Genomic DNA, 27,187 nt, shown 5'->3' with positions numbered 1-27,187 from the left:
AAATCATCACGAATACCACTGGGCCTTACCGAAAACTCAAGCAACTGTTAAGGTTTGCAATGATTGTGGCCTCAAAATATCGACGCTGCTTGTTCTCCTTAATGAAAATGTCCAGTTCTTTCTTGTACCTAAAAATACGGTGCAAGTGAGAAATAACAATTAGCAAGACTGCATGGCCCAACACAATTTTCCAATTCATTTCTGGCATCCGCTTGTTCTCCTTCCTACCTTTGCAGAAAGGCTGAGAGTTCTATCAAAAGCAAGGCTGAAAGTTGTTTGCCCAGCTCCAGTGTAATGGCTTCAGCACGTTTTCGAGCACCGTAGATCACCTGAAACACAAAAAACACCAAAGAGTCAGCGCCTTTAGCCTTTCATACCCCAACACAACATTCTCTGAATGTTATTATCATCGCGTCTAATACTGAAGTCAAGTTCTTGATCTTGATCTACCCAGAAATAATGACTTCTGCATAATGACATCAGTTTAAAAAAAAGCAGGGCAGTGGAGAGAGTGAAGTAATTCCAAGGAAAAAGGTGTAAGATTTTTATGAAGAAAAGAAAAATGTTTTTAACATCTTAAATACCTGCAATAAATGGAGACATTTTAATTAACTTTTTTTTTGGTAAGAAAAAGGGTCTGTGCTTATTTTTAATTCAAAATATTTTTACTAAGTTTTTGTGCCACATTAAGTGACTTTCCATAGGTATTTAGAGAGCTTGTGAATTAAACAAGAATGAGCAGAATCTTATTAGCAAATGTGGAATGTAACTGCTCAGTGGACAAAGCAAGAGATCAGTCTACTGATAGTAATGGGGTTTCCCCCTGTGCAAGGAAATAGCAAATATCCTCTTCCATAAATACCCAAAACAAAAGAACAATGTATGCAGCTTGAAGGGACCCTATGGATGACTGAGAGTCCAGTTCCTGTCAAGGAGGCACGGCGGGGAATTGAACTCCCAACTTCTGGCTCTGCAGCCAGTTTATGCCCATGGCAAAAATGAATAGGATTCTGGCCAAAGTTTTTTTTTTAAGACTCAAACAGCTCCATATACCCACACACATGTGGCATATAAAGCAGGCAAACTGAGTCCGTATAACTAGTACAGTGGTGCCTCAACTTACGAACTTATTTGGTTCCAGAAGATGGTCGTAACTCGAAAGGGTCATAAGTTGGGATGTTTGTAAGTTGAGGCACCACTGGTATAAGCCTTCCTGGCCCTTAAGATCTTCAGAGGAGCCCTTATCTTAATGCCATTGCCATCACAGGCAGGTCTGATGGGGACAGGAGAGGAAGCCTTCTCTGTGGTCGCTCCCAGACTGCTGAATGCCCTCCCTCTGAAGGTTAGGTCGGCCCTCGCCTTTTTATCCTTTCACCAACAGCTGAACACCCACCTCGTTAGGCAGGCTTTTAATAATCATAACTCAGTCCCTGATGCTTTTTCCCTCTCTTTTTTTTTTGCTTTTCTAAGTTTGCTGTCAACATTTTAAATTCCTCAATTGATTTTTTAAAAATTATTTTTGTAGTTTAATTTAACTGCTTCTGTTTTTTTTTTTTTAGTATTACTTTTTTTTAACAATGTGAGCCCCCTTGGGTCGCATCCCTGGGGAAAAAGGTGGCCTGCAAATGATACTAAATAAATAAATAGTACATTTTGTTACCTGTATGACATCTATTGGCAGTTCACTGTGGAAATGACCATTGAGTTTCTCTGGTTCCGACCTTTGCATCCACTTTGCCGCTTCGACTTTGAGACACTCGGCCAGCCAATGTTTAACAGAATCCTTTTTAAGATAAGGAGAGAAAGCCCCACAATATAGATTAGTGGCTGTCCTGCATGCCAGAGGTCCCAGGTTTCAACTCCATGAACCAGATCATCCTAGTTTGTCCCAGTTTGTCCCAGTTCATCAAGGTGGCAGGCAGCACTAGGGCTACTGCTCCCCTTCCTGCCTCCTCTGGTTCAAACAGCCACTCACCAGGCCCAGCTTGCTTGCTTTTCCCAACTCCTCAGCTGATCTCCCAGTCATGGGCAAGAGCACAGACTTCTCTGCCCCGCCCTTTCATCTGAGTGGCAGATCAGCCAAGAGGGTGGGGCAGAGAAGCCTGAACTCTTGCCGGGATCTGAAGATCCGTCGAGGAGGTGCCGGAAGATAGCACCTGAGTGGCTGACTGAGCCAGAGGAGGCAGGAAGGAGCGCATCATCATCATCTGTGCTGCCACCTTTATGAACTGGGATGATGCAGTTCATGCTCTATACCTTTTAACTAGTTTCTATCACTTGCTGTCATATGAAACTGTCCCATTAGCAAGTTCAGCTTCAGAGTTTCTCCTCCAGATGCCCAAGTGCATTACAAAGCTTAGAAAAGTGGTAAACATGGATACGACATTTTACCAGTGGCGATGGTGCCCCTTTGAGGGAACATCCTTTTTCTCATCCAGCAGCTATTTTATTAAGTTTCAGTCATGAGGTCATTGCTAGGCCATGTTTTATTTGCTTATAGTTTCATATAAAAAGCAGCATAATTGTGGGTTTGAGACCTGTTTGCTTTTTTGCTGCTCATGCTTTTTTATCTGTTGTTTTAATTGGCTGAGCTTTGGTTTATCCTTCCTTCTGATTTTATTTTTCTTATCTCTTCTTTTCTTTATTGTTTGGTTTTATAGCTGTGGAAAATCTCAGATTGAAAGGAGGGGTAGAAAGATAGCAGGCCACAAGCCCTGTCCCCCAAGCTATTAACATCTATTTGTTATTGCTGAGAGAGAGAGAAAAATTAACAAAGAATGTTCTGAGATGCCCTTTGGACATCCTTATTTGGAAGACGTTCCTGTGTGGCTGCGAGAAAGTTGGCAAATCTCAAACACTTCTTCTGGAGCTGAAATGGGGGTTGTGCAAGATTTGTCCATAAACTTGCACAATCCTGGTACTTCCCAAAATCATTTCAGAGTCTTCTCCTTCCTTACATTTGGCATCTGTCAAAAGACTTTTGCTTTTAGAAGTACTGTAGAAACATTGGTTTCAAGAAGGAGAAGCAAAAGCCTATGAGAAAAATGGCAAATCAGGAGTCACTTCAATAGGATTGTGCGTGTTCTGTGCTGTCAAGTTGGAGCAGACTTAGCAACCCTAAGAGGGCTTAAAAGGTAAGTGAAATATTTAAGGAGTGGTTTTACCACTTCTGCACACACCGAGTTTCCATGGCTAAATGGGGATTTGAACCCTGTTCTCCAGAGTCCTAGTCTGTCATTCTAGCCACTACACCACACTGGGAATCCCCTCAGTAGGATTGCTTCTACATAAACATACAGGCTACAATCCTCAACACACTTACTGGTGCTTAAGCTTTGCCTAATACAGCAGAATCATGCTAAAAGAACACTGTGGGGATAATCTGCATTAAACATATGAAATTCATCTGTCTGGTCCACTATTGTCTGCTACAACAGGCATCAGTCCATCTGAAGCCCAGGAAGAGGATTTGCTGCTGGATACACTGTTTTTTTTAAAACATCACATGTGATTGGATTGGATCTGAGGCCTCCTGCATGTTGATCTCTGACCCTCAAACAGAACCTTCCATTAAGAATAAGCAAATGTTTCATCAGGGATATGAACACCCAGCTTCAGATCAAAATCAAAACCTCTCCATAAGAAGTAATGAGGAAGCCTATTGGCTCTAGACTAGCATTCTTCCCCCATAAGGTCCAACCAGGTGCCTTTGTGAGGTTCAGAAGGACATAAAGAAAATATTACCTACCTGTTTGTGTCCCACAAAATAAACAACCTTGAGAGGCATGCTGCCTCTGCTAGAGGTTATAATACATAGCTATCCTGACCAACAGCCACTATAGTGGTGTGTTTCATTGTTCCAGGGCATTCTGGGAAATTTAAATGGCAGTGTGCACTGAGGGGTTCCCTCATTTGCTCTAGGAGAGCAGATGATGAATCTGGGCCTCAAGTGAGAGAAATCCTCTTTCATGTACATTCCAAAATGTAAACTAGATTAAATTTGTGTTTAGCTTTCAACTAAGGACCACGAGACGTCTTTGTTCCATTACATTTACATGAATCTCTTATAAATATTGTGAAAAGTCACTTGATGGGACTAATAGGTAAACTCACATTTGAGAACGACGACAAAAATGGCAACACTGAGGTGCAAAAAACAAATAAGGCTCTTACCACTTCATTAGCCTGGTACGTGGCTTCAAGTTGTTTGATCTGTATGGATGGCAAGAGGCCTTCAAGAATGGTGCTGTCCAGTACTTTCTCTAAGACAGGGTGCTGTCTGATTTTGCTGAAATGGCCCAGAAGAAGATCACAATTTGGTTCAAGATTATCACCAACAACCACAATGTGTAATTGTGGCTTTACCCCTCACTGTTTGTCTATGTAGGGTAGAACATGATGGGAATTACAGGACAAAATGTTGTTCAGCTGAAGGAGAACTCTGGCATCCCACAGTTATTCACCCCTGCTTTATACTTCTTCGACATTCTTATTCCTGTTTCCCAAATCCCTAACCGAAAGCAGATGGGGAAGTAAGCTAACTGTAAAACCAGAAGAATATCCAATGCAAGAACCACCCAGATCTTATTTCCAGCATTTGACAGTACTGTTCACAGACTTAAAACAAATAGTTGACACTGGCAAATTCTTTCAAGGGAATTCAAACCCAGTGTTTTGCATTAGCTGTTAAAACTGTGGTGGGAAAAAGATTTAAAAGGAATTTTAAAAACAGCTAGATAGAATTGGTTTTCAATAGCAAGAAATCTGACAGAGGTCAGTTGAAGGAGATGGCAACCACAACTTTTCTAATGCCGTGTGTGTGTGTGTGTGTGTGTGTGTGTGTGTGTGTGTGTGTGTGTGTGTGTGTGTGTGTGTGTGTGTGTGTGTGTGTGTGTGTGTGTGTGTGTGAGAGAGAGAGAGAGAGAGAGAGAGAGAGAGAGAGAGAGAGAGAGAGAGAGAGAGAGAGAGAGAGAGAGAGAGAGAGAGAGAGAGAGAGAGAGAGAGAGAGAGAGAGATGGTTTTGAGTACCCATATCTTGCTGTTGTTCTGGTTGCTGAAACAGCCATTGAAGTGTGGCAAGCTTAAGTTTGCAAATTTTCAAATGTGCCATGAAACTGTCAGGCTTGGCATAATGACTCCCATTAGAATCAGAATAGTCAGAATCATTTTCATCCTCAATAATTCAAATGTACATCAACATAACACAGAATAATCACTGGAACACTCAAAACCTAATTCTCAGGCTTTCTGTCCATCCAGTTCAATGATATTTACCAAGGATGAAGGCATAACTCAGTGGCAGAGAACATGCTCTACAAGCAGAAGGTCCCATGTATAAGCCCTGTGGTGTCCCAGAAGGACTGGGAATGAAGGCTGCCTGAAATACTGGAGAGCGGCTACCACTCAGTGTCAATGATACTGGGCTAAATGGAGCAATGATCTGTTCAATACAAGGCGTCTACCTAATTTTTAAGAATGGGACCTCTTATATTATTTTTCCTTTTGGTGGAAAGAGCTGTAGGTCAGTAACTGAGAACATGCTTAAGAACCAGAAGGTCCCAATTTCAATTGTTGGCTTCTTCAGTTAAGGGGATAAAACTGTTTGCTATGTTGGAGAGTTGCTGCCAACGAGCAATAATGGGGCTAGATTAGGGTTGCCAGACGTCAGGCAAAAAAAGGACATGTCCTCCTTTTTAGCCTTAGGTCCTCCGTCTGGCAGGCAAAGATAAAAACCTTTAAAATGTCAGGCTTTTGTATATTTTTTGTTATAATTTTGGATGGGAGGGGCAGAGGTGGAAGGACCCCCTCCTTTCCCCTGTGTTTCCCTGCCCCCTGTTACCTGCCGCCAGCGCTGGAGCGCAGCCCTCGCCCCCTCCCGCCACTGCAGCGGCTGCTCGGTGATCCGCCATGCCCGCCCAGCCCATGTGGAGCCCAGAAAGGCAGTACGAGTGGAGCACTGCCCGCCAAGCCAGGCAGGAGCAAGCAGTGCCCGAGCACATTGATGGGAAGGCGAACGCCCGGACTGTGTGTGTTCAAAGTCCCTTTTGGGGACTCCAACTCCCACACTCCCCAGCCTTGAACTTATGACCCTCGGGGGAAGGGAAGCTGCCTCTTTTGGTTTTGCCCTGCGCCGCTTTCCCCCTGCCTGCGCCGGAGCCTTGTTTGGGCGTCCAGATTAGCAAGGTTGCCTCTGAGCCTGTGCAGAGTGCAAGCGGCCGGGGGATCCCACAGCCAGGCTGGGGTGGGTTCGGGTAAAATTGACTGTTTAAATAATGCTTTTTGGTGTATTTTGAAAAGAAGCCTCCATTGAATTTATTTTTATTTTTTAACATGACTGTTTCTTGGTCAGCTCACCAAGAGACATTTATTGTCAGCTATTGTAATAAAATTGTATTGATTTAATCCGGAACAATTCAAATGAAACATTCAATACGTCCTCCTCTGTCCTCTTTTTTGTCTTTCTATGATCTCTTTTTGGTACCCATTTATCTGGAGACCCTAGGCTAGATGGACGAACAGATTGAGATGATTTAACATAGGCTGTGCTCCTGTCAGGGACAGACAAATCTGTTCCACTTGGTTACAGCATTACACCTTAAAACATAGAAGAGCTATTGATTGTCAGCATAGGTCAGGGGTCAGGAACCTGTGGCTTTCCAGCAATTCCCACCACCCTGAACATGGACAGCTTGTTGTGAAAGCTGATGAAGTTGCAGTCTAATCATATCTGGAGGACCACCAATTACCGGTAAGATGAAATTAGGAGACCCATAACCAGCAGTACACCACCCCGACTCTCCTAGAAAGGAAGTTAAACAAGGAATCTCTAACAAGGCCGAGGGCACTTGAAAGACCTTATGTGGCAGGAGACCGCGGCCAGCTATTGCACCAGTGCAGTTCTTGGCCACTTTACTAGCACCTTGCCACGTGCTCTGGATGAAGACTAAACCTGCCTCTAGTCTGACTACTGTGTTTGTTTGAGGCAGATGTTTTGTGGTATTGTTGAAATGGGAGAGAGCCGATTATCACCTAGTTCAAAGAACTGAGCCATGCTATGTGTAGACTCACCCTTCTTAGCTGGCAAGATCTGCAGTAATACAAGAGCTTGGAAAAGTTACTTTTCCGGACTACAACTCCCAAAATCCCCCAGTCTGCTTAACTAAACTTTGAGCAAGACACAGAGGCAGGGCAAAAGACTTCTACTTACTTGGGATAAATATCCTGTACCCATGTGAGGAGGAGATAGGTGTCCTGGTTGCCCAGCTCAAACTGAGCAATCATCTCCAGCTGAGAGGAGAAGCAGTGGTGGTAGAACTTGGCGTAAGTGCTGCAAACTTGAAAATCATCAGGGTAATGAGGTTTAATGGATTGCACCACTGTGACCAGATCCTCTTTCATAGTCTTCCCCATGTGCAAGAAGCTGTGAGCTGCGGTAGAGATGCTCTCATTCCCAACAGATGGAAGCACTGTCATTCGCTTAGTTACAGATACTTCCACTGCAGTCCTCCAGGCCTCTTTCCAGTTTCTGGGGTGGGAACACACAGCTGTTTCGCATGTTTTTTCTTTCAATCCAAATCTCTCATCCTCCTCCACCTGCTCCGTAAGTGCTCTGATTGCATTCTGCAACAATTCCGGCTGAGATAGCGCTAAGGTGATAGAGGACTGTATGATGGCAAGGACCTCTTGCTTTAAAAGTCCAAAGAGATCTTCCATTTCATTCTGATCATCCATCTTTTTCTCTTCATTTTTGTCATCCGGGTCACAGTTATATACCTTTTCCATGAGAAGGAGATGCTGACTGGCTTCAGCAAATTTTTGATGCTTAATTAGTTCTCTGATTTGATCAGCTGTTAAAACAAAAGATATCGGTCCTCAATACAATAGCAATCAAAATAGTATTCATTCATTCATTCATTCATTCATTCATTCATTCATTCATTCATTCATTCATTCATATTATACCCCTCTGCTGCAGGGGGTATGGAAATGTTACTAAAATCACAAGTGAAACAGGAAGACAAGACTTACCCTAGCACATAAAAGTGTGTAATGATAGCAATAGACAAACGTCCTTGGTTAGGGAATTTTAGAACCAAGGAGTCACCACAAAGAAGGCCTTCTTCCAAGTCGTTATCTATCTTTGAAGGTGGAAGGACATGGACGAGTAACTGATAAGAGGATTGAGCAGTTGCTTAGGTTTGTCTCTAGAAATGCTCCCCCCCATTATATTGTTTCATATCCAGGCCATATCCAGGCTGTTATATTGTTTCATATCCAGGCCAAAGAACAACTCAAACTCTTTATTTGATGACATTTAAGCCAGTCCTAATAAAGATAATAGCTTGGGTTTATTTGTTTCTCTTAATCTTAATCTTAGAATTGCAGAGCTGGAAGAGACTCAATGGGTCATCAAGTCCAGCCCCTGTCAGTGAGGCACAGTAGAGAAATTGAGAATTTAGATACCCTGGACTACCAGAAAGACAAACAAATGGGTCCTGGATCAAATCAAGCCTGGATTATCTCTGGAGGCAAAAATGCTGAAACTGAGCCTGTCTTACTTTGGGCACATCATGAGAAGGCAGGATTCCCAAGAAGAGACAATAATGCTGGGAAAGACTGAAGGCAGCAGGAAAAGAAGAAGACCAAATACAGTATGAGATGGACGGACTTCCTAAAAGAGACCATGGGCTTGAGTCTGCAACAGCTGATCAGGGCAGCTGAGGACAGGACATTTTCGAGAATGCTCATTCATAGGGTTGCCATGAGTTGGAGGTACCTCGATGACACGTAACAACAGATTTCAGTTGGATACTAGAAGAAATGTCTTGATGGTAAAGACTTTGTCAATGGGACTAATTACTTAGAAGGAAATTGGATTCTCACTGGGTAGAGACCTAGAAGCAGAGGTTGGACTCGGTCACAGACTTCCTGGAAAGAACAAGGGATTAGATCAGATGGCCTACAAGATCTGCACCAACTCGATTCTATGATCTTAGTCAGAGGAGGACTTAGTCAGCAAGTTCACCCCATCAGATCTTGCGAGTAACGAGTTATACGTAAGTTACCCACAATGAGTTACTTCACCAGGTAAACAGAGTAGAAAGAAGTTCTACATGACCAGAAGAAACTAACTGGTGGACAGAGTAACATCTAGTTAATTTCAAAAATTGCTTCTAAGGCATTCTTAGAAACATTTGGCTCACCTTTTATATACCATTCACATCAATTTTACAGTTTTTACTGCAGAAAGCTAATGGAAAACTAAAAAGTCATGGAATGATAAAGAACAAGGGATCTGGACACCGCTGTAACAAATAACAACAATGGGTTACTTTTCAAACGCTGTAAAAAGTAGAAGTGAAAATCAGATGTTAACGTTGCTTTCAAAAAGTAATTTCCCAAATTCTGAACTGGGACAGGCTCTCCTTCTGTATCCTCCCACCGTACCTGTAACTGGCCGGCTCTCTTCCTTTAGAAGGTCCTTCTCTTTGTTTTTCTCTTTGCTCTTCACACCTGCCATGTCAAAGAGGGCGTGGGCAATTTTTTTCCCTAGCCATTTCTGCTTCTTTTCCTCCGGGCTGCAAGGAGAGCCTGTTCTGTCGGTTTCCAAAGGAGAGCCTGCAGGAGCCGAATCTCGTCGGCCCTCTCCGGTCTGCCGGTTGCCTTTGGTTTGAACCTCTTCTGTTGAGGATTCGAGCGACACAGAGTCCACGTCTGATTCAGAGGATGATGAGGACTTGACGGCCTTCTTGCCCTTTCCTTTGGGTTTTGGGGGAGCTTTTGGAGGGCTGCTGTAGAAGAAGGGCATTGCTTTTATCATCTTCGTTCTCTGAGCCTGCAAATCGTATTAAGAACATATCAAGCGCTGGGATCCATACTCAGTAAACAACAAGACAAATAATGCAGTAGAGGAACAGAGGAAAAATTAATTAAGGAAAGCAATACCACAAGTTGGCTCAATAATCTGCAAAAGGCTCCCCCCTCACATTAAGGCTTAAATAATGATATATAGCCACTTATAGATTCCATATTCTAACGGGGACTCACGGTTATACCGGTTTCCTCATCATCTTTAATCAGAGACAAGTTCTATGGAGTTCAGTGGGCATATTCTTTGGCAAAAACGCAACTAAGATTGCAGTCTGTGTTGACTGATCAGTTATATTAACTTTTTTTTTTTTTTAAAGGTGACCCAATTAATTAAAAAAAACAAAACAACCCTCAGGCCATGCTTTTTAATGCCGTTTTTAGTGGAAGTAAAACTGCCAGCCTTCCAAAATTCGGATCTATCCTGATCATTTTAAACTTCATATTCCATCATCTCCAGACAACAAGGCATTGTTCAGGGATAATGGGGACTGCATTGTTTTTATTTATTTTTAAATCTGACATAGTAATTCTCACATAAATGATACAGTAAAAATACATCTAAGACCAGGGTTCAGATCTGAACGTGTAGCTCATATTTTTTCACATGGATTTTTTTTCTTTTTGCACTGAAGGGTTAACTTTGACTACAACTTTTTCCTTTGGAAGCTGATAGATTTCTCAATAGCCCTCCCTGTTTATGTTGTTCAAAGGCTGCACAACACATACGTATGTGCATGACAACTAATCCTACCTGCTCAGTCACACTTAACCACATCATTCATATCACAAAGTTTATATGTCAACAAAAGCTACATGTTTCATTCATGGCATAAATCTTTCCAACATGAACCAAGTAGAAGAAGCGTAAACTATCAGGCTTTCTTTCTTTTCTGTGGAGTTTTCAAAAGTTACTTTTTCGAAAAACTACTTTTACAATCCTCCATGCTGGAGGAGTTTTAGAGGGAAAAACTCCATTGATTTCCCTTTATTTCCCCCCCCCGGGCTAATTTATGATACAGAATTATTAAGACTGCACATGTTCCACATAACTGTGATTTAATCTCCCTGGAGAAAAAAAATCTGAATTTTAAAAAAGAAATATTACATCTCACGAGCTGTTTCACACCTTTTTAAAAAATAGATATAAGGATTTCAGTTGTAAATTCAATTATTATCACAGCTATTTAGAGGCTAAGGCAGCTTAGGTCAAAATGAAATTGATAAAATAATAAGAAGAATTTATATGAACATAGAAAAATTAACAGGCTTTTCCCCGCAAATGGGCCTGGAAGCAGGAGAGGAGTCCACCTGAACAATCCTTGAGGTCATCTTCTCTGCTTCTGTATCTGCTGAAATCCAACACATCAACCTTTTCTAAGCTATTTGGATGTGTTTCACTACGTTTCCCATCCCCCTAGCCAGAAGATCAGAGGCAGCTGGGGACGATGACTTGGTAAGTCTAACATGTTGGTGGGCACTAGGCTAGGAAACACTGTCCCTGATTATGCCTCTCTCTAGCATTCTTCTTTGTAATCATTTCTCCATTTTATTTTTCTGTGACTGACATTTATAGATGTCTGAGGATGGCTCACGTCTTCTAGATCTTCACAAACACAAACAATAATTATAGAGAGAAGGGTTTGTTCTGCAGTTGAGAAAGAAACTCAACCAGGTCCTAAAAACAACCGTGAATTGAATTCAATTCTTCAGACAACCTCTGATTTATGAATGTGGGATGCTATATCCAAAATTAAAGAAAAATGGTCCAATATTGCTGCAAAATATTGTGCCCACATTGATAGTAGGAAAAAAAGGATGGCAAGCTTTACATAGCAAAGGACAGCCTGAATATTGACAACACCAGTGGCAGCAATCAAGATGGTTACGCATAGGCTCCCAAACTTTTTTGCCCCGTAGACCACTTGCCGACTTATTTGTTTTCCGTAGAAAACACATCCCCTGCCTATCGATGTGTGTGCCCTTATAGCTCAGTAATGAGAAATGACAAAACGTCGTTGATCCCATTTACAACACACCGACATTTGCCATAAAATTTTACCAATAATTTTACGAACTTACACATGAATGTAGCAGACCACAATACAGATAGTACATAGTACCTAATTAAATAATATTATGAAATATTATGTACACAGAATCTGTGTTTGGTGTAATTACGGATTGCCTAAATATTTATTATGATCTGCCTAATGGGATCTGCTCACATAGATACCCATTTACATCTCGTGCACCCCCATTTTTTTCTCCCTGCAAGTCAAAATAGACCCCTGGGGGTCCATATAGACTACTTTGGGAACCTATGGTCTACAGAATATCCTTTTGTGCTCATTGACATTCACAAACTGATATCAAGCAAGGGGAAATCCCAGAAACTAACTCCTTTTTTTCACCAGTTAAGCACTTTTCACCCAAACACAAAGCTATTGTCAGGACTGTTTTTTGATGTTTTAGGGTCACTTGTTTCTGCATGGGGGAGGGGGACCACTTTATTTTTAAAAAAATCAAACTTGGAAACCTTTTGCCCAAACTTCCCTAACTTCAACACAGAGCAAGAGCAGATTGCCTGCTATAACTGTGCATTAATCCAAAATCCAGTTTCAAAGTTATGATTTATTGGGTTGGCCTCATTTTTGGAATTGCCTCACAGAATATCAAATTGCTCTGCCAGCACAAGAACACTGCTGCACTCTCATGCAGCAATAATTCTGGTGACCATTTGTTATTCTCAATCCCATGCTGCACAAAGTGACAGGAAGATCTTTTGAGTTTTCTCTACAAACACGTGATGTCTCTGGGTGTAAATCCACACAAAAAACAACAATGAATGTCAAGCTGACTGCACTTATGCCAAAAGAACTTTTGCTACTAATTTTAGGTGAGATCCAGCTTTATTCTTTAGAGTATTCTGACTGAGGTGACGATATTATACAGTTCCATGAGCCAAAAGTATGAATCAGAAACACTGGTGTCACTTATGGTCAGAACTATCACCAGACGTGATTCAAAATAAGACTGAAGGGGCAGAAGGACAGCACTGTTTATTTTCATGGTGACAAGGAAATGGAAACCTTTGACAGTCATGCATCCCAAGAGAGGGATACATCTCTTAATTTGGCACTAATTACAGCCCAGAAACAATGGTTTTCTAATTGTGCCACTCCCGTGTTTAAAATGTACCCAAAGAAGTATGGGAAAGGGATGTATGATTTAAAGTGCTTCCTTTCTCAAAACTGCATTCTAGAATTTCCATACTGGTTACACTTTTTTGTTTGTAGGGAGAAGAGTCGCCTTGGTATGTATTTTAACTAGATTTTTTATTTATTTTATATTGATTTCTCCATGGACCCTTTTAAAGCAGGGTGGGCGGGTTTGTTTTAAATCAAGATCAACAGGTAAAAAAACACCTTGTTAGTTTACAAATAGTCATTGCTATCCTATAGCTAGACAATTATCCATGGCTAAGTCCAAATTGACACAATGGGTAGACATGTAGAATATTACAGGTCTACATGATATAAGAATGTGTATTCTTCAGAATGATTTGCCTTTCAATTTTATGGGTGTTTTCCTTTTGCCTGTAACACTCCTGCCTTATCTCCACTATCCCTCCCCCTCCAAAATTTCCCCTTATGCAATCCAAGTGGTTTTGTTCAGAGACAGAGAACAAAGTTTTTGCTAAGCCAAGCCTAGCAATAAATTTCCAGTGTACAGGATAGGGGTGGGAAGGGTAGCTGAACCAGACTATCGAAGCAAATATCCTAAAGATGAACAATTTTTTTTCCAGCAGAAAAATTTATGGATCACAGCCTTCTTCATCAGATGCACAGTACTGTATTGCCTTAATTTACAGATTATGATGCCTATGGCTGGCTGGGTGGAGAATGTCATTCACTGGGCCAGAGCAAGTTGGAATGTAAAAAGTGCAAAGGTGGATTCACTACCTTAATATTGGTCCCTAACCTACAAGGGTTGGGTGGTAACACAGACCTTTACGGATCAGCAAGCTTCTTAAGGGTATCAGCAGAAATTTAGGGAAGTGGACAAAGTCTATTAATTACGCCTACGGATTGCTGACTTGACTGTAATCCGTACTGACCAATCCTTCTAGTCAAACTGATGAGATGGTTTGAATCATCAGTGGGGAAAGAAGGTTATATATTAGTCCGAGTTGTGAAATGTTCTACATAGCTTTGCCCCTCTGGTTATAATTGTGAATAACAACTGGAGTGGCATTTATTTTCTGTCCTGTCCCCAAAGAAAACTATTCCATAGATAAACACATTTTAAAAACACATTAATATCAAAATAATAATAATTTCTTTTAAAGAAAGCAGGCATTTCAAGCATTTTATAAAAGATTTAAACCATTCACAGTTCTCCTAATGAGCCCCCTTGCCAGATTGTAAATATTTTGAAGCCTGGCTTCATTTGATGGAACTTATTGCATCTCCTTCCCAGTCCCTGAATTTTGGGGGTTACTTGGGGGGCCAATGTTGTAGGATCCTTCTTGGGGAAAGACAAGGTGGTAGTGGCCTGTAGATGTCTTTTGCATTAGAATTCTACAAAAACTGTACTTTGGTTCAGAGGGTTCTATACCTATATTCCTGAAGCTAGTGTCCTCCAGATGTGTTGGACTACATATCCCAATCACCAGTAGTACCCTGGCTTACCTGTAGTTTCAAAAAGAGCAGCTTTTCTAAGCTATGGCATATGCATAGGATGGTGCTGATATCATAGTAAAATGGATGTATAGTACTGTACAATTTATTGGTAGGAACCTGTGATCTTCCAAACACTGTAGGACTATAATTCCTATCATCCACCCCCATTAGTTGTGCTGACTAGGGATTATGGAAGTTGTAGTCGAATAACAGTTGCAGTCAGAAGTTGTTCAACCTGATTTGCAACAGTTAATTTACTATTTATTTATTTAAATTTTTTTATATGCTGCCTTTCTCTGCATAGAGGATCCAAGTTTTGTTAAGTTTTGCTTCTCAGGAAGATGCAGTCTGTCATACCTGAGTTTTGTCCATACTTTTATTACATTGTTAGAGTAGAAAATCCAGATCTTCCAAGAATTATTAGCTATGCTTCTCTTTTGAGGCTAAAAACTTCCAAGGCATCTGAAGCTTCTTGTATTGAACTGCCACTAGCAACGTGAGGATTCCCTATATGGTGTCGTGGATAGAGTGATGGACTAAGACTCTGGTAGACCAGGGTTCAAATCTCCACTTGGCCATGGAAACTCACTCACTAGGGGAGTGGAATTGGTAAAACCCATCCAGAAATTTCTCACTTACCTTAGAAGCACCACTAGGATCACTATAAACTGTTTTTGACTTGACGGCACAGAAGACACATATTTTCTAGCAATGTAACACGAGAAATGTTCAACTCTTTCCAGAATAATAAGAAACTACGATCTAACCTCTTCCTTACAATGTGGCTCCCCATGTCCCAACAGGTTTTACCAGTGCCAGACTTTTTAAATCTACCAGATTTTTGTTTCCCGGACTTGCAGCAAAGTGTAAGCACAGATTATAGCTTTCATGTTCTTTAGAATAACAGCAAATCCTCTTCCTGAGTCATTTCCTGAGTCACTGGAATGCAAGAGTATGGGATGGCTCTAAATGCAAAGACTAAAATCCAAGACAATGCAAGACAGAACTGGAGGGAGTTGTTTTTAAGTGATTCAGCATGTTGGGAGTTGTAGGGGGAGGGACATTTCCAAGCTCTGGAAAGGCCTGAAAAAATGTACACACACACACACCACACACTTTTATATGTAAAATATGTGTATATATAAATACCCTTGTTTTTATATACAGTACAAAGAAATATGTAACGTGACATGTGCAGTAGGAAGTAATAATTGTGTAACTACCCTTGTTTATATATATAAGTTTAAACAAAGAAAGAAATAAGTAAAGTGGACAAAAGGTAAAGGTAAAGGTTCCCCTTGACAATTTTTGTCCAGTTGTGTTCGACTCTAGGGGGCAGTGCTCATCCCTGTTTGCAAGCCAAAGAGCCAGCGTTTTGTCCGAAGACAATCTTCCGTGGTCACATGGCCAGTGCGACTTAGACACGGAACGCTGTTACCTTCCCACCGAGGTGGTCCCTATTTATCTACTCGCATTTGCATGCTTTCGAACCGCTAGGTTGGCGGGAGCTGGGACAAGTGACGGGCGCTCACTCCGTCACGTGGATTCGATCTTACGACTGCTTGGTCTTCTGACCCTGCAGCACAGGCTTCTGCGGTTTAGCCCACAGCGCCACCACGTCCCTAAAGTGGACAAGCCAACAACTATAATACCCAAAAGTTTGGGATACAAGTATTTGAGAAATTGACAGGGAATGAATTGAATTAATAAATAAAGAAAAGGAGAGGCTTCCCTGTGGTGGCACCTCGACTCTGAAATATCCAGCATGAAGGCATGCCGACATCACTTTTTCCCCCACTGCCACATTAAAACCTGTTTATTCGCCATGGCATTTGAAGAGCATTAGCTGTCCTCTGGGCTTCAATGTTCCAAACATATTTTATTGTCTACCATATTTTTCAGTGTATAAGACACCCCCATGTATAAGATGCCCCCACTTTTCTAACCCAAAATTAAGAAGTCTAAGTGGGGCTTAGCAAGTGGAGGGAAAAGCAGCAATCAAAGCCCTGCAGGATCACTTTGATTCCTGCTTTCCCCTCCACTTGTTTTTTGTTCTCTCCTCAGCTTACTTCCGTGTATAAGGGGACCCTCAATTTTAAGTCTAAAGATTTTAGACAAAAGTATAGTCTTATACATGGAAAAAATATGGTAGCTTTTCTGGTATTTTTCCATTTTATTCTGGTATGGCTTGTTTTGACATCATGCTCTGGTTTGTATATCTGTAAACTTCAAGACCTAATAAAATTTAAAACAACGACATGGAAGGAAAGCTTAGAAATAATACTTTTAAAAAACAACCACAACCTTCCAGAATCCATCATTGAGCATGACTATGGTCCCTCCTGGCTGGAAGGTTCTTGGCATTCCCATCCAAACAAATAACTTTCCCAGCTCTGCATAAATAATCGGCACATCTGTTGCTCGGTTGTGGCGTGCCATCAAGCCAATTCTGACTTCCAGGGAGCCTAACAGGGATTTTTGAGGTTTGTGAGATGACAAAACGGTTTACAATTCCCATCCACGAGTAAGTCTCCATGGCTAAGGAGACATTTGAACCCAGGTCTCTTGAGTCTAAGCCAGTCTATTTCCCAAACCAGCCTGTCTCTCAGCTGTTGCTCAGTTCTTAGTCCATTCATTCTCTTGTTCATTCTGATGAGGATAAACCTGCCAGGACTGTCTCGAGACATTTGGGGCCAAGACACCACACGTCTTCCCCCTTCACTCCAAGTACCAGAAGCCAGTTAAACTGGCACAACTTGAATGTCTATGATGATGAGATAATATCTACCATGTTTGAGGGAGAAGTCTAAATCTGAGGAGCAGGTTAGCTCGGTACAGGAGTGAACACAGCTCCTACTCTGATGGATGTGCAGAGGGGCGGCCCTAGGAGTAACAGCAGCCAGGGTGAATAAAGGTTGCCCTTGACATTTAGTCCAGTCGTGTCCGACTCTAGGGTGCAGTGCTCATGCCCGTTTCCAAGCCATAGAGCCAGCGTTTGTCCGTAGACAGTTTCCATGGTCACGTGGCCAGCGCAACTAGACACGGAACGCCGTTATCTTCTCACCGTGGGGGTACCTATTTATCTATTCGCATTTACATGCTTTCGAACTGCTAGGTTACCAGGAGCTGGGACAAGCAACAGGCGCTCACTCCATCATGTGGATTCGATCTTATGACGGCTGGTCTTCTGACCTTGCAGCACAGAGGCTTCTGCGGTTTAACCCCCAGCGCCACCACATAATATTGCCTCACAACAAAGCCTGTTTCGTAGCTAGAATAGGGTAGCTTCCCTATGAACCACTGGGTTGCATCCTACCCATTGCTGTGCTGTGCAATTGGCTTTGCCAGCAACCTACATTGTTGCTGTCATTATGGGCCACCAAGTCTGGCTTGACTGATGGCAACCCTATGAAGCAGTGATCTCCAGAAGGTCCTGCAAACTAAAGGCTGTGGTTTCCTGCACCCAGTCAAGCCATCTCATGTTCGGTCTTCCTCTTTTCCTACTGCCTTCCACTTTTCCTAGCATTCTTATATTTTCCAATTTTTTTTCTTGCAGTGGTATGCCCAAAGCAGGATAGCCACTGTACACATATGGTGCCCCTATTTATTAAAAGAGAAGAAATCTCAGGGTGGAATTATCCCACCCATAGTCTCCAACAAACTGGACATGGACTATAAAGTTAATTGACAGAAGTTTGTTTGTATAGTTAACATACATGGGGTGGGGAGAAGTCATTTCTTTGAAGATACTTAAAATATGCAATGCATAGACCAGAATACCCATTAGCATTACATATTTCTGCCACTTTCTCCCCCAAATGAACCATTTTTTTTCTTCCTTTGCTTGCGACTCTTAAATTGATTACTGCCTCGATAAAATAAATTAATGCCAATGTCCAAGGTTGGATACCTTGCACTCCTAAGCAAAACATATCTTGCACTCCTAAGCAAAACATATCTACTGAAGTCACAAGTTTATTGGTGTGTGTGTGTTCATCAGACTGTGCAAGGAACATTCAATTTCTCCTCTGTGTGGCACAAATGCAAACAGGAATAAGAGAAAATGAAGGCCAGAGGAAGACTGAAAGACATTAATTAGTGTCTTAAGCTCACAGACATTAAATAGCATTACAAATTACGGATTCAAAAGGAGCAAGCTTTTCACAGGACAACTGCAACCTATGCGGGATTATGCATTGAGCAGGAACTTCAGCGCTGAATCTGCTGATCGAATCCTGACCCGCTATTCACTGGATATCTGCTTGGATCTTGAATATATTCAGCCACCCTCTGCCAGATCAGGGTGCACCGCTATCTGGATTTGGGACTGCAGCAGTTAGCCCGTGAGCTGATCTACATATGCAGAACTCTCAACAGGTAAGGCGCACGTGTGAACGAGTCACCGTGGAACTAACTATATTTTGCATCTTGTCCACTCGTGTTGCCGCCGGCCCTTCAAACATGATATTCTCCAGGTTTGCCAATTCTCATATTCCACTGTTACAAACACGGCAGATACTAAACAGCAACACCCCCTCGTCCTGTATTTTTTACTGCCCACGACAGTGGAACTAACTCTATTTCTCGTAGAAAGTCTATACTTTCTCAGCCTCCCCATTCGTCTGACTACAACTCCCATCACTCTGGCTAGCCCAGCCAATCCTGACGGCGGGAACCGAGTTGGGGGACGGTAAGGGGGGGTCTGGCAACCTCCAGAAGCTCCCCTCCAGGTCTGGTTGGAGGGCACTGCTCATTACAGACCCCGAAAGACACGTTCCCCGAGTTCTGGATGAGGATGATGGGGCTTGTAGTGCCCAAAGGGAAAGGCGCACCGCGTTGGAGGAAGGCAAAAGGGCAGCGAGGGTCGGTGGAGGTGGGGAGCGGAGGTTACTCCGGAAGAGGGTCGTAACAGATCGCAAGCGGGACGGGCAAATAAGGGTCGATCACCGGGATCTTGCTGGCTGGCATGCGGGCAGAGGGACGGGGAGGGGTGAGGTGGACTTACGGAGGCCCGCGGACGGTGGATCGGGACCGGTAGGCTGCTTGTCTCGCCCTCTGGCCCCCGTTAGCTGGAGCGCGGTTTCTCTTACTCCTGTACACAGCGAGTTTAGGGATATAGCTATATATATATATCCCTATCTCGTTCCCTCACCCGAAGGAGGCGGCCGCCCATCCCTCGCACTCGGAGTGCCCCCTTTTGGAAACTCCGCCTCATTGACACGATAGAGGCGCTTAGAGGGGGAGGAGGGACCTTTCCACAAGGCGGAATTTCCAAAAGTCGAGACACGTGTTAAGCTGTAACGCAAGAGCTCTGGGGGGACTGTGAGAAAACAGGCAGAGGCGCCCCCCTTGGGAGTTTGGTGGGATGTTTTTTTCCGGATGTTTCCCCCCTCCCAGCGCCTCAGAAGAGCACTGTATCTTTGTCAAGGTAAAGAAACCCCTGGCAGCAGCCTTCCTCCAATCACATGCCCTCCATCTGTCTTGTACTACAATCCCCATCTTCTGACCTCAGGGGCAAACAGGTTTGGGGAGGCTGCGTCCCAGGAGACACCTCCCAAATGATTGGCCCGTACCCCAGTGATGTCACAGAATGTTCAGCGTTCCTCTTGATCGTTGATTGGCTATTAGAAGCCCAGGTATTCTTTCCAACCTTCTCCGCTCTTGTGCAGGGAGCAGTGGACGGAGCATCCCCACCTCTTTCTCCACCTGATACCTTATTATTATTTTAAATTTTTTTTAAATGTGTGTATTGTTTGTACATATCGCTGCCATTTGGGGGGACATTAAATTAAATGTCCAGTTATTTCTCAGTCACACACTTGAGAAAGGGCTACTTATGTGTAGTTTTTCTTGTGATTTGGAACCTTAAGAATATGGGTTTCTGAAGGGGGGGGGAGATTCTAAATTCACAACTACTGTCCAGTGCAAAAAACGGTCTGAAACTCAACATCAAAAAAAAACTAAGATCATGGCCACTGGCCCCATCACCTCCTGGGAAATAGAAGGGGAAGATATGGAGGCAGTGACAGATTTTACTTTCTTGGGCTCCATAATCACTGCAGATGGAGACAGCAGCCACGAAATTAAAAGACGCCTGCTTCTTGGGAGGAAAGCGATGAAAAACCTTGACAGCATCTTAAAAAGCAGAGATATCACCTTGCCAACAAAAGTCCGAATAGTCAAAGCTATGGTTTTCCCTGTAGTGATGTATGGAAGTGAGAGCTGGACCATAAAGAAAGCAGACTGCCGTAGAATTGATGCCTTTGAATTGTGGTGCTGGAGGAGACTCTTGAGAGTCCCCTGGACTGCAAAGAGAACAAACCTATCAATTCTAAAGGAAATCAACCCCGAGTGCTCACTGGAAGGACAGATCCTGAAGCTGAGGCTCCAATACTTTGGCCATCTCATGAGAAGAGAGGATTCCCTGGAAAAGACCTTGATGTTGGGAAAATGTGAAGGCAAGAGGAGAAGGGGACGACCGAGGATGAGATGGTTGGACAGTGTCATCGAGGCAACCAACTTGAATCTGACACAACTCTGGGAGGCAATGGAAGATAGAAGGGCCTGGCGTGCTCTGGTCCATGGGGTCACGAAGAGTCGGGCACGACTAAACGACTAAACGAACGAAACGACGTCCAGAAATGGATCAGGAGGCGGTGGAGCTGTTTGTAACAAGGGGATGATGTGATCCCTGTCTCCAGGTCCAGTTAACAATCTACAGTGTTTTGGACCAGCTCAAGTTTCCGAACACTTTCCAAAGGCAGCCCCATGTAGAACTTGTTCCAGTAATCCAGCCAGGATGTAACTAAGGCATGTGTCACCATGGTCAGATCAGACCTCTCCTGGCACACTAATTTTATTTGTGTGAATGCACTCGCTACTGCTGAAATCTGGGCATCCAGGCTCAGAGACGAATCCAGGAGGACCCCCAGATTGCACACCTGTGTTTTCAAAGGGAGTGTAAAACCATCCAGCAAAGACTGCATCCCTATTACCCGATCTAGCTATGTTTAGCTTAATGAGGAGAAGACTGAGGGGAATGGGTGGAAACTCGTTAGAGGGAGATTCAACCTGAAAATAAGGAGTAATTTCCTGATAGTGAGAACCATTAACCAGTGGAACAGCTTGCCGCCCTATGTTGTGGGTGCCCCATCGCTGAAGGTTTTCAAGAAAAGTTTGGGTAGCCAAACAAGTTTGGGTAGCCAAACTTTTCAGGATGGTATGAGGTTTCCTGCCTTGGGCAGGGGGTTGGGTTAGAAGACCTTTAAGGTCCCTTCCAACCCTATGATGGTTCTATGATCTTCCTTTCCACTGAACAGGAGCACCTCTGTCTTGTCTGGGTTAAATTTATTTGCCTTCATCGAGTCCATCGCTGACACCAGACACGGATCAAGAGCATACAATGAAACTGTGGAATTGCTGCCACAAGATGTTGTGATGGCTGCCAATTTCAATGGCTGTTGAAGGATATCAGATAAAGCGCCACTGTCAGAGGCAGTATTCAAAGTAATAAAGGCAAGGCGGGGGGGGATGCAGACTGCACTTGGGTTCTGCTTGTAGGTCTCCCATTGGCAGCTGGTTGATTAGTGGACAAACAGAATGCTGGACAAAGCAAATATTTGGTCTGATCTAGCAGGGCTCTCATGTTGTTATAAATATGTGGAGGCACAGGATGAGAAACATTCAATTCAATTCAATTTTATTTTATTTTATTTTTTGAAAGACAGTTTGAATTGTTTATTCACATTAGTTTTTGTTTGGCTATTTCTCCCTATTTCCCATTCCCTGTTAAACGAATCCTCCATATTGTTGTTGTTGTCGTCAATTTTGGGCTCTTCATTTTGAAATACACACACCCCGAATCTTAGTATTAATTGCAATGCATCTCAAGACCTACAGTATTGTTTTTCCCATTCTCAGCATTGGTGTTTGAGAAAGTAGAGCTACACTATAATTTCTTGCATTTATTTTATTCTTCTTTTAAAAGCTCCGGGAGTCCTTTTGTCTTTATGAAATGAGGCAGAGACAAAATTAAATTAATTAGTTGATTAATCAAGGGTTGTGTTTCTATTCCACTTTTCCCACTAATGAACCGAAGGGGACAAACTGGTCTTCTGTTTCCCCATTGTATTCTCATAGTACTCCTGTGGGAGTAGGAGAGGTTGAGAGAAGGTGGCTGCCACAGGTCATTTATTTAATTTTTTCCCCTTTAAAATATTTTTACTCTGCCTTTCTTCTTAAAAGGACCTGAGGTGGCATACAACAATTAAAAGACAATATTTAAAAGCTGAAAACAGTAAATACACAAATATTTTAAAAACAAGTAAACAAGTATTGTATCACTAACCGTCCATAAAATGAATCCTAAAAACATACAACAGAGCACAAAATAACAGGGCGCAATCCATTTACCGACCACACCCAGGCTACCAGTCACTAAGGAAAACCCTGCCTGAAGAGAAAGGTCTTTGCCTGCTTGCAGAAAGACAGCAAAGATGGGGCCAGCCAAGTTTCCTGTGGGAGGGAGTTCCTGAGTCTGGGAGCAGCGACATAGAAGGCCCTTCCCGTGTCCCTACCAAGCACATCCCTTCATCCTTCTTGTGATCCAAGGAATCTCCAAAGCTTGCCTCCAGCACCATATTTCAAATAAATATTTTTTTGCCCTCTGAGCACTGTCCAGCTGTCATACCTCTACATAGTAATTGGGAATGCTAAAGTATGGATGATCTCAATCTTGGTCTCCAGTGACCCTTCCTTACGCTTGAGGATCTATTCTAGTTCCTTCATAGCTGCCCCTTAAGTTCTGGAGTCCTGTATTTTAGAAAGCATTGAGAACTGGACAGAGTGAAGCACAGCCTTTACACTCCATTTAGAAGGGGGAAATGGCATGATAAAAGCTAACAAATAGGATCTGGCACAAACGTTTGTAGATTATAAATTCCTTTATCAGATGGGTGGACGTGATGAAGTAAGTCAAGCTTATGGCCAATAAATTTTGTTAGTCTTTGCACTACAGTATTACAATACTCCGGCGTTGTTTATTTGCTGCAACAGGTTATATAACTAGATGTTGGAAACCTTTGCAGAGTACTGGGAATAAAAAACATGCAAGGAAATATGACCAGCCAATAAATGTTTACCTTGGCTAGCGAGAGTGGAGGGCTCATAACTCCGGTTTGAGTTGGTGACTTATGTTGTTCGAAGTTGTGTATGTGTTTTTTTTTTTTTTTTAACTTGGAAAGTGTCATGGAGTTTTCTCTGATTTAGGAAGTCCGTTTCCTGATATGTCTGGAATTGTCAGTAATACTCATTAGGAAATGGGAAGGAAGGTGCTGTCCTCTGAAGATGCTGGCCACAGAGAATGGCGAAACGTTAGGAAGAAAAACCTTCAGAACACGGCCAAAGAGCCCGAAAAACCCACAACAACCAAGGTGAAACTGATTGAAACAATGTACTTAATTGGGTTGATGCACAATAAGCATGCATAAAATTGCATTCTGCATCCTAATGGAGATTTATAGGAGGTTTTGATATAGCTCAAGGCTCTCCCTAACTTGGTATGTTTCTGAGGTCTTGGACTACCACCCTGACATTCTGCTGTTTCCCCATTTGCTTACTGTATTCTCTCCTAGGTGGGGCATCCTGCTATTTCAAAGCCGCCCAGTTGACCCAGTAGAACACACACACCGCTGATATGACAGCTGTAATGGTTGCTTCTTCTCCCTCTGCATTTTCTTTCTTAATTGGAAGATGACTCTGAGGAACAGAATGCCTAGAATTTGTGGCAACACAGAATTATTAGAACTATTTGTTGAGTCATGTCATGCCTTCCAGATTATTTAAACTCTTGTTTTAATAATTAAGGAAGGATAGAAAGAAAGTATCCATGCTATTTGTGTATCCATGGATTTATCTTATCATTTGGATTTATATTCTGCCTTTCACCCAACAACAGGACTTAAGGAACCTTACAGTAATAATGAATAAAAAGTTGAGTTAAAACTTCAAACAAGATTGAAGATCAAAACAGAGTTAAAGACACCATTTAAAGCAAAACATTTAAAACACAACAGTTGATGATAAGACAGTGCCCAACTGCTAACAGTTCAACACCTAGCCAGTCCCTATTAGCCTGTGTGAATAACCAAGTCTTTCTCTGTTTTTGAGTGAGAGAGTGACCCCTTTTAGCTGTGCCTGATGAAAAAAAAAAAGGGAAATTCAAATGCTTTCATCTTCATGCACCAATAACCTACATAGGTCCAATTGAAGTCCTCATTACTTCAATTTTGTGTCTAGGTCAGCTCATTGACTTTTTGTGTAAGGCACTTCATTTAATAGAATGAAGTGCCTTACATACTAAGAATTGATAAAATGAGGCTCCTAAAGTGGCTTTTCTATTAAATGAAGTGCCTTTAATAGAAAAGCCACTTTAGGAGCCTCATTTTATCAATTCTTAGTGTGGTGTAGCTGCTTTGCCATTGGCAAAGCAACTACCATGTTCTCTAGACTCACAAAGAGAGTATGGCTCAATAAGAAGCTGTTGGCACATACCAAGATCCAGGTCTATAGAGCCTGTGTCCTGAGCACACTCCTGTACTGCTGTGAGTCCTGGACCCTTTGTGCACGGCAGGAGAGGAAGCTGAACACCTTCCATATACAGTACATTGTCTCTGATGCATTTTTGGTATTACCTGGCAGGACAAAGTTCCAAATAGAGTAGTCCTAGAATGAGCTGGAATTTTTAGCATGTCTACATTACTGAAATGGCGACGTCCACGTTGGCTTGGGCATGTTGTGAGAATGGCTGACAGTCGGATTTCAAGAGATCTTCTGTATGGAGAATTAGTGCAGGGAAATCGCCCCAGAGGGAGACTACAGCTGCAATACAAAGATATCTACAAGCGGGATCTGAAGGCTTTATGGTAACGTGCTCTGTATGGAGAACTTGGAACAATGTCTCATGTGGCTGAGAAAGCCAATTCGAGAGTGACAATCCCTTCCACACTGAAGACAAATCCAATCTGTCCCCTGTCCAGCTCCCTGATTTTGCTGCTTTTGGGACTGCCTCTTTGCCTCGGCCTGCTGGACAAGGGACTCTTCAAATTGGGAGAGGCTGTGATGCACCGCCTGCTTCAAGGCTAAACGCTCAGATGTCAAGGTTGCCCATCTGTTGAGATCCATTTGTAAAGTCTCTCGAGAATGATGGATGCCTAAACTAGTGTGGTGTGTGTGTACATGGGTATATGTGTGCATGAGCACACTTGTACTCATGAATGTTCTCAATGCACATTACTCAGGAAAGTAAAAAAAAATAATTGGATGAAAACTCCCAAACTTTTAGTCTTGAGGATTCAGGGAACTATAGTCCAAATAAGTTATTGTTAATCTCTCCATCTCTCTCTTTTTCTCTTTCTCCCTCCCTCCCTCCCTCCCTCCGTCTCTATCTCTCACGTGTTTGGTGTTTGTCAAACCTCTGGACAAGGTGTGGAATGCTGCTGTCCATATGACCTGCTTGTGGGATTTCCAGACTGTGGAAAACAGGATCCTGCCCTTAGTGTATTAGATGGGCAAGGATGACAGCACTCAGCAATGCTCTTTAATGATCCTACAGTGAAATTACGCGATTCCTCTTCTTCCTTTTTTTAATAGGCAAAATCACCACTGAAACTGTCACAAATTATTTCACTAATGATTTTACAGTTATCATTACAGGGTGTGCTAATGGAGTTCCACTTGTCAAACTGTCAGCGTGCTATTAGTTCTCTTTTTCCAACAAAGGGTAGTGCATCAAACTAACCATAAAATCCTAAGGGCTGTTGTAAAATCTGTCTTTCATTCGCATTGCTTGTTCCTTCACGAGATAAAATGAGTTGTGTTTTCAAAGCAAGTGCTGTATTTCCAGTAGGGTATTATTCTTCTACAGTATATCTGGATTTTCCCTTTAAAGACACCTGAACTTAAACATAGAGTAAATTTGTAAGATATTTTATTCCTGTTTAAATGGAGAAGTCTAAAATATGTTTGAAAAAGGAGAAAATAAATTTATCTACATAGATCAAATCTCTGAAGAGGCTCACAATTATATTAAGTATCCAGATTCCCTAATGTCTCACTGGAAAAATGTCAATTCATTGGCCTTTTTAAAGATTAACTCCACTTCATTTCAGCAATGAGACTGCAGAGTAACACTAATGATTTTTGTGTACTTGAGATATTTACAACTGTGATTTAGCATTTGCATAAACATTCTGTCCTGCCTTTGCTAAAAACTTTAATATCTAATAAAAATATAAAAATATATACAAGTACCATAAAAATACAGATGTGACGAGCAACCAAGAGTCTTGTGGCACAGTGGGTAAACAGCGGTATTACAGTCGGAACTATGCTCATGGTCAATGTTTGATCCCAGCAAATACTGGCAAGCCAGCTCAAGGTTCACTCAGCCTTCCATCCTTCTGAGGTTGGTAAAATGCTTTCGGGGAGAGGGTCAATGTGTAGCCTGTATAAGTTAAAAATTGTAAACTGCCCAGAGAGCGTTTGTATGGGGCGATGTATAAGCAGCACACTTTGCTTGCTCTTATTATTATTATTTTAAAGCAGTGGTTCCCAACCTTGGGTCCCCAGATGTTCTT

General features: G+C 42.3%; 1 protein-coding gene and 1 long non-coding RNA gene across 2 annotated transcripts in view; one reads left to right on the top strand and one right to left on the bottom strand.

The window, feature by feature from the left end:
• Nucleotides 1-19,683, bottom strand: part of TNFAIP2 (TNF alpha induced protein 2) — a 31,080-nt gene extending 11,397 nt beyond the window's left edge. The window contains exons 1-7 of the mRNA XM_072986703.2: nucleotides 19,558-19,683; nucleotides 9,448-9,835; nucleotides 7,208-7,847; nucleotides 4,174-4,288; nucleotides 1,661-1,783; nucleotides 229-329; nucleotides 30-128 (exon numbers count right to left, since the gene is read on the bottom strand). Of these exons, the coding sequence (XP_072842804.2) occupies nucleotides 30-128; nucleotides 229-329; nucleotides 1,661-1,783; nucleotides 4,174-4,288; nucleotides 7,208-7,847; nucleotides 9,448-9,820 (1,451 nt within the window). The 5' untranslated portion in view covers nucleotides 9,821-9,835; nucleotides 19,558-19,683. The remainder of the gene's footprint in view (nucleotides 1-29; nucleotides 129-228; nucleotides 330-1,660; nucleotides 1,784-4,173; nucleotides 4,289-7,207; nucleotides 7,848-9,447; nucleotides 9,836-19,557) is intronic.
• LOC140703257 (uncharacterized) lies at nucleotides 18,814-26,612 on the top strand. Its single transcript, XR_012082683.2, has 3 exons — nucleotides 18,814-18,929; nucleotides 23,820-23,983; nucleotides 26,035-26,612. It is a non-coding gene; the product is annotated as an uncharacterized LOC140703257 (long non-coding RNA).
• The last annotated feature ends 575 nt before the right edge of the window (nucleotides 26,613-27,187 follow it).

The sequence above is a fragment of the Pogona vitticeps genome, chromosome 1, assembly GCF_051106095.1.
Source record: "Pogona vitticeps strain Pit_001003342236 chromosome 1, PviZW2.1, whole genome shotgun sequence".
Lineage (NCBI taxonomy): Eukaryota > Metazoa > Chordata > Lepidosauria > Squamata > Agamidae > Pogona > Pogona vitticeps.
The sequence above is the reverse complement of the archived record's forward strand: the minus strand, read 5'-3'. Positions and strand labels throughout refer to the sequence as shown.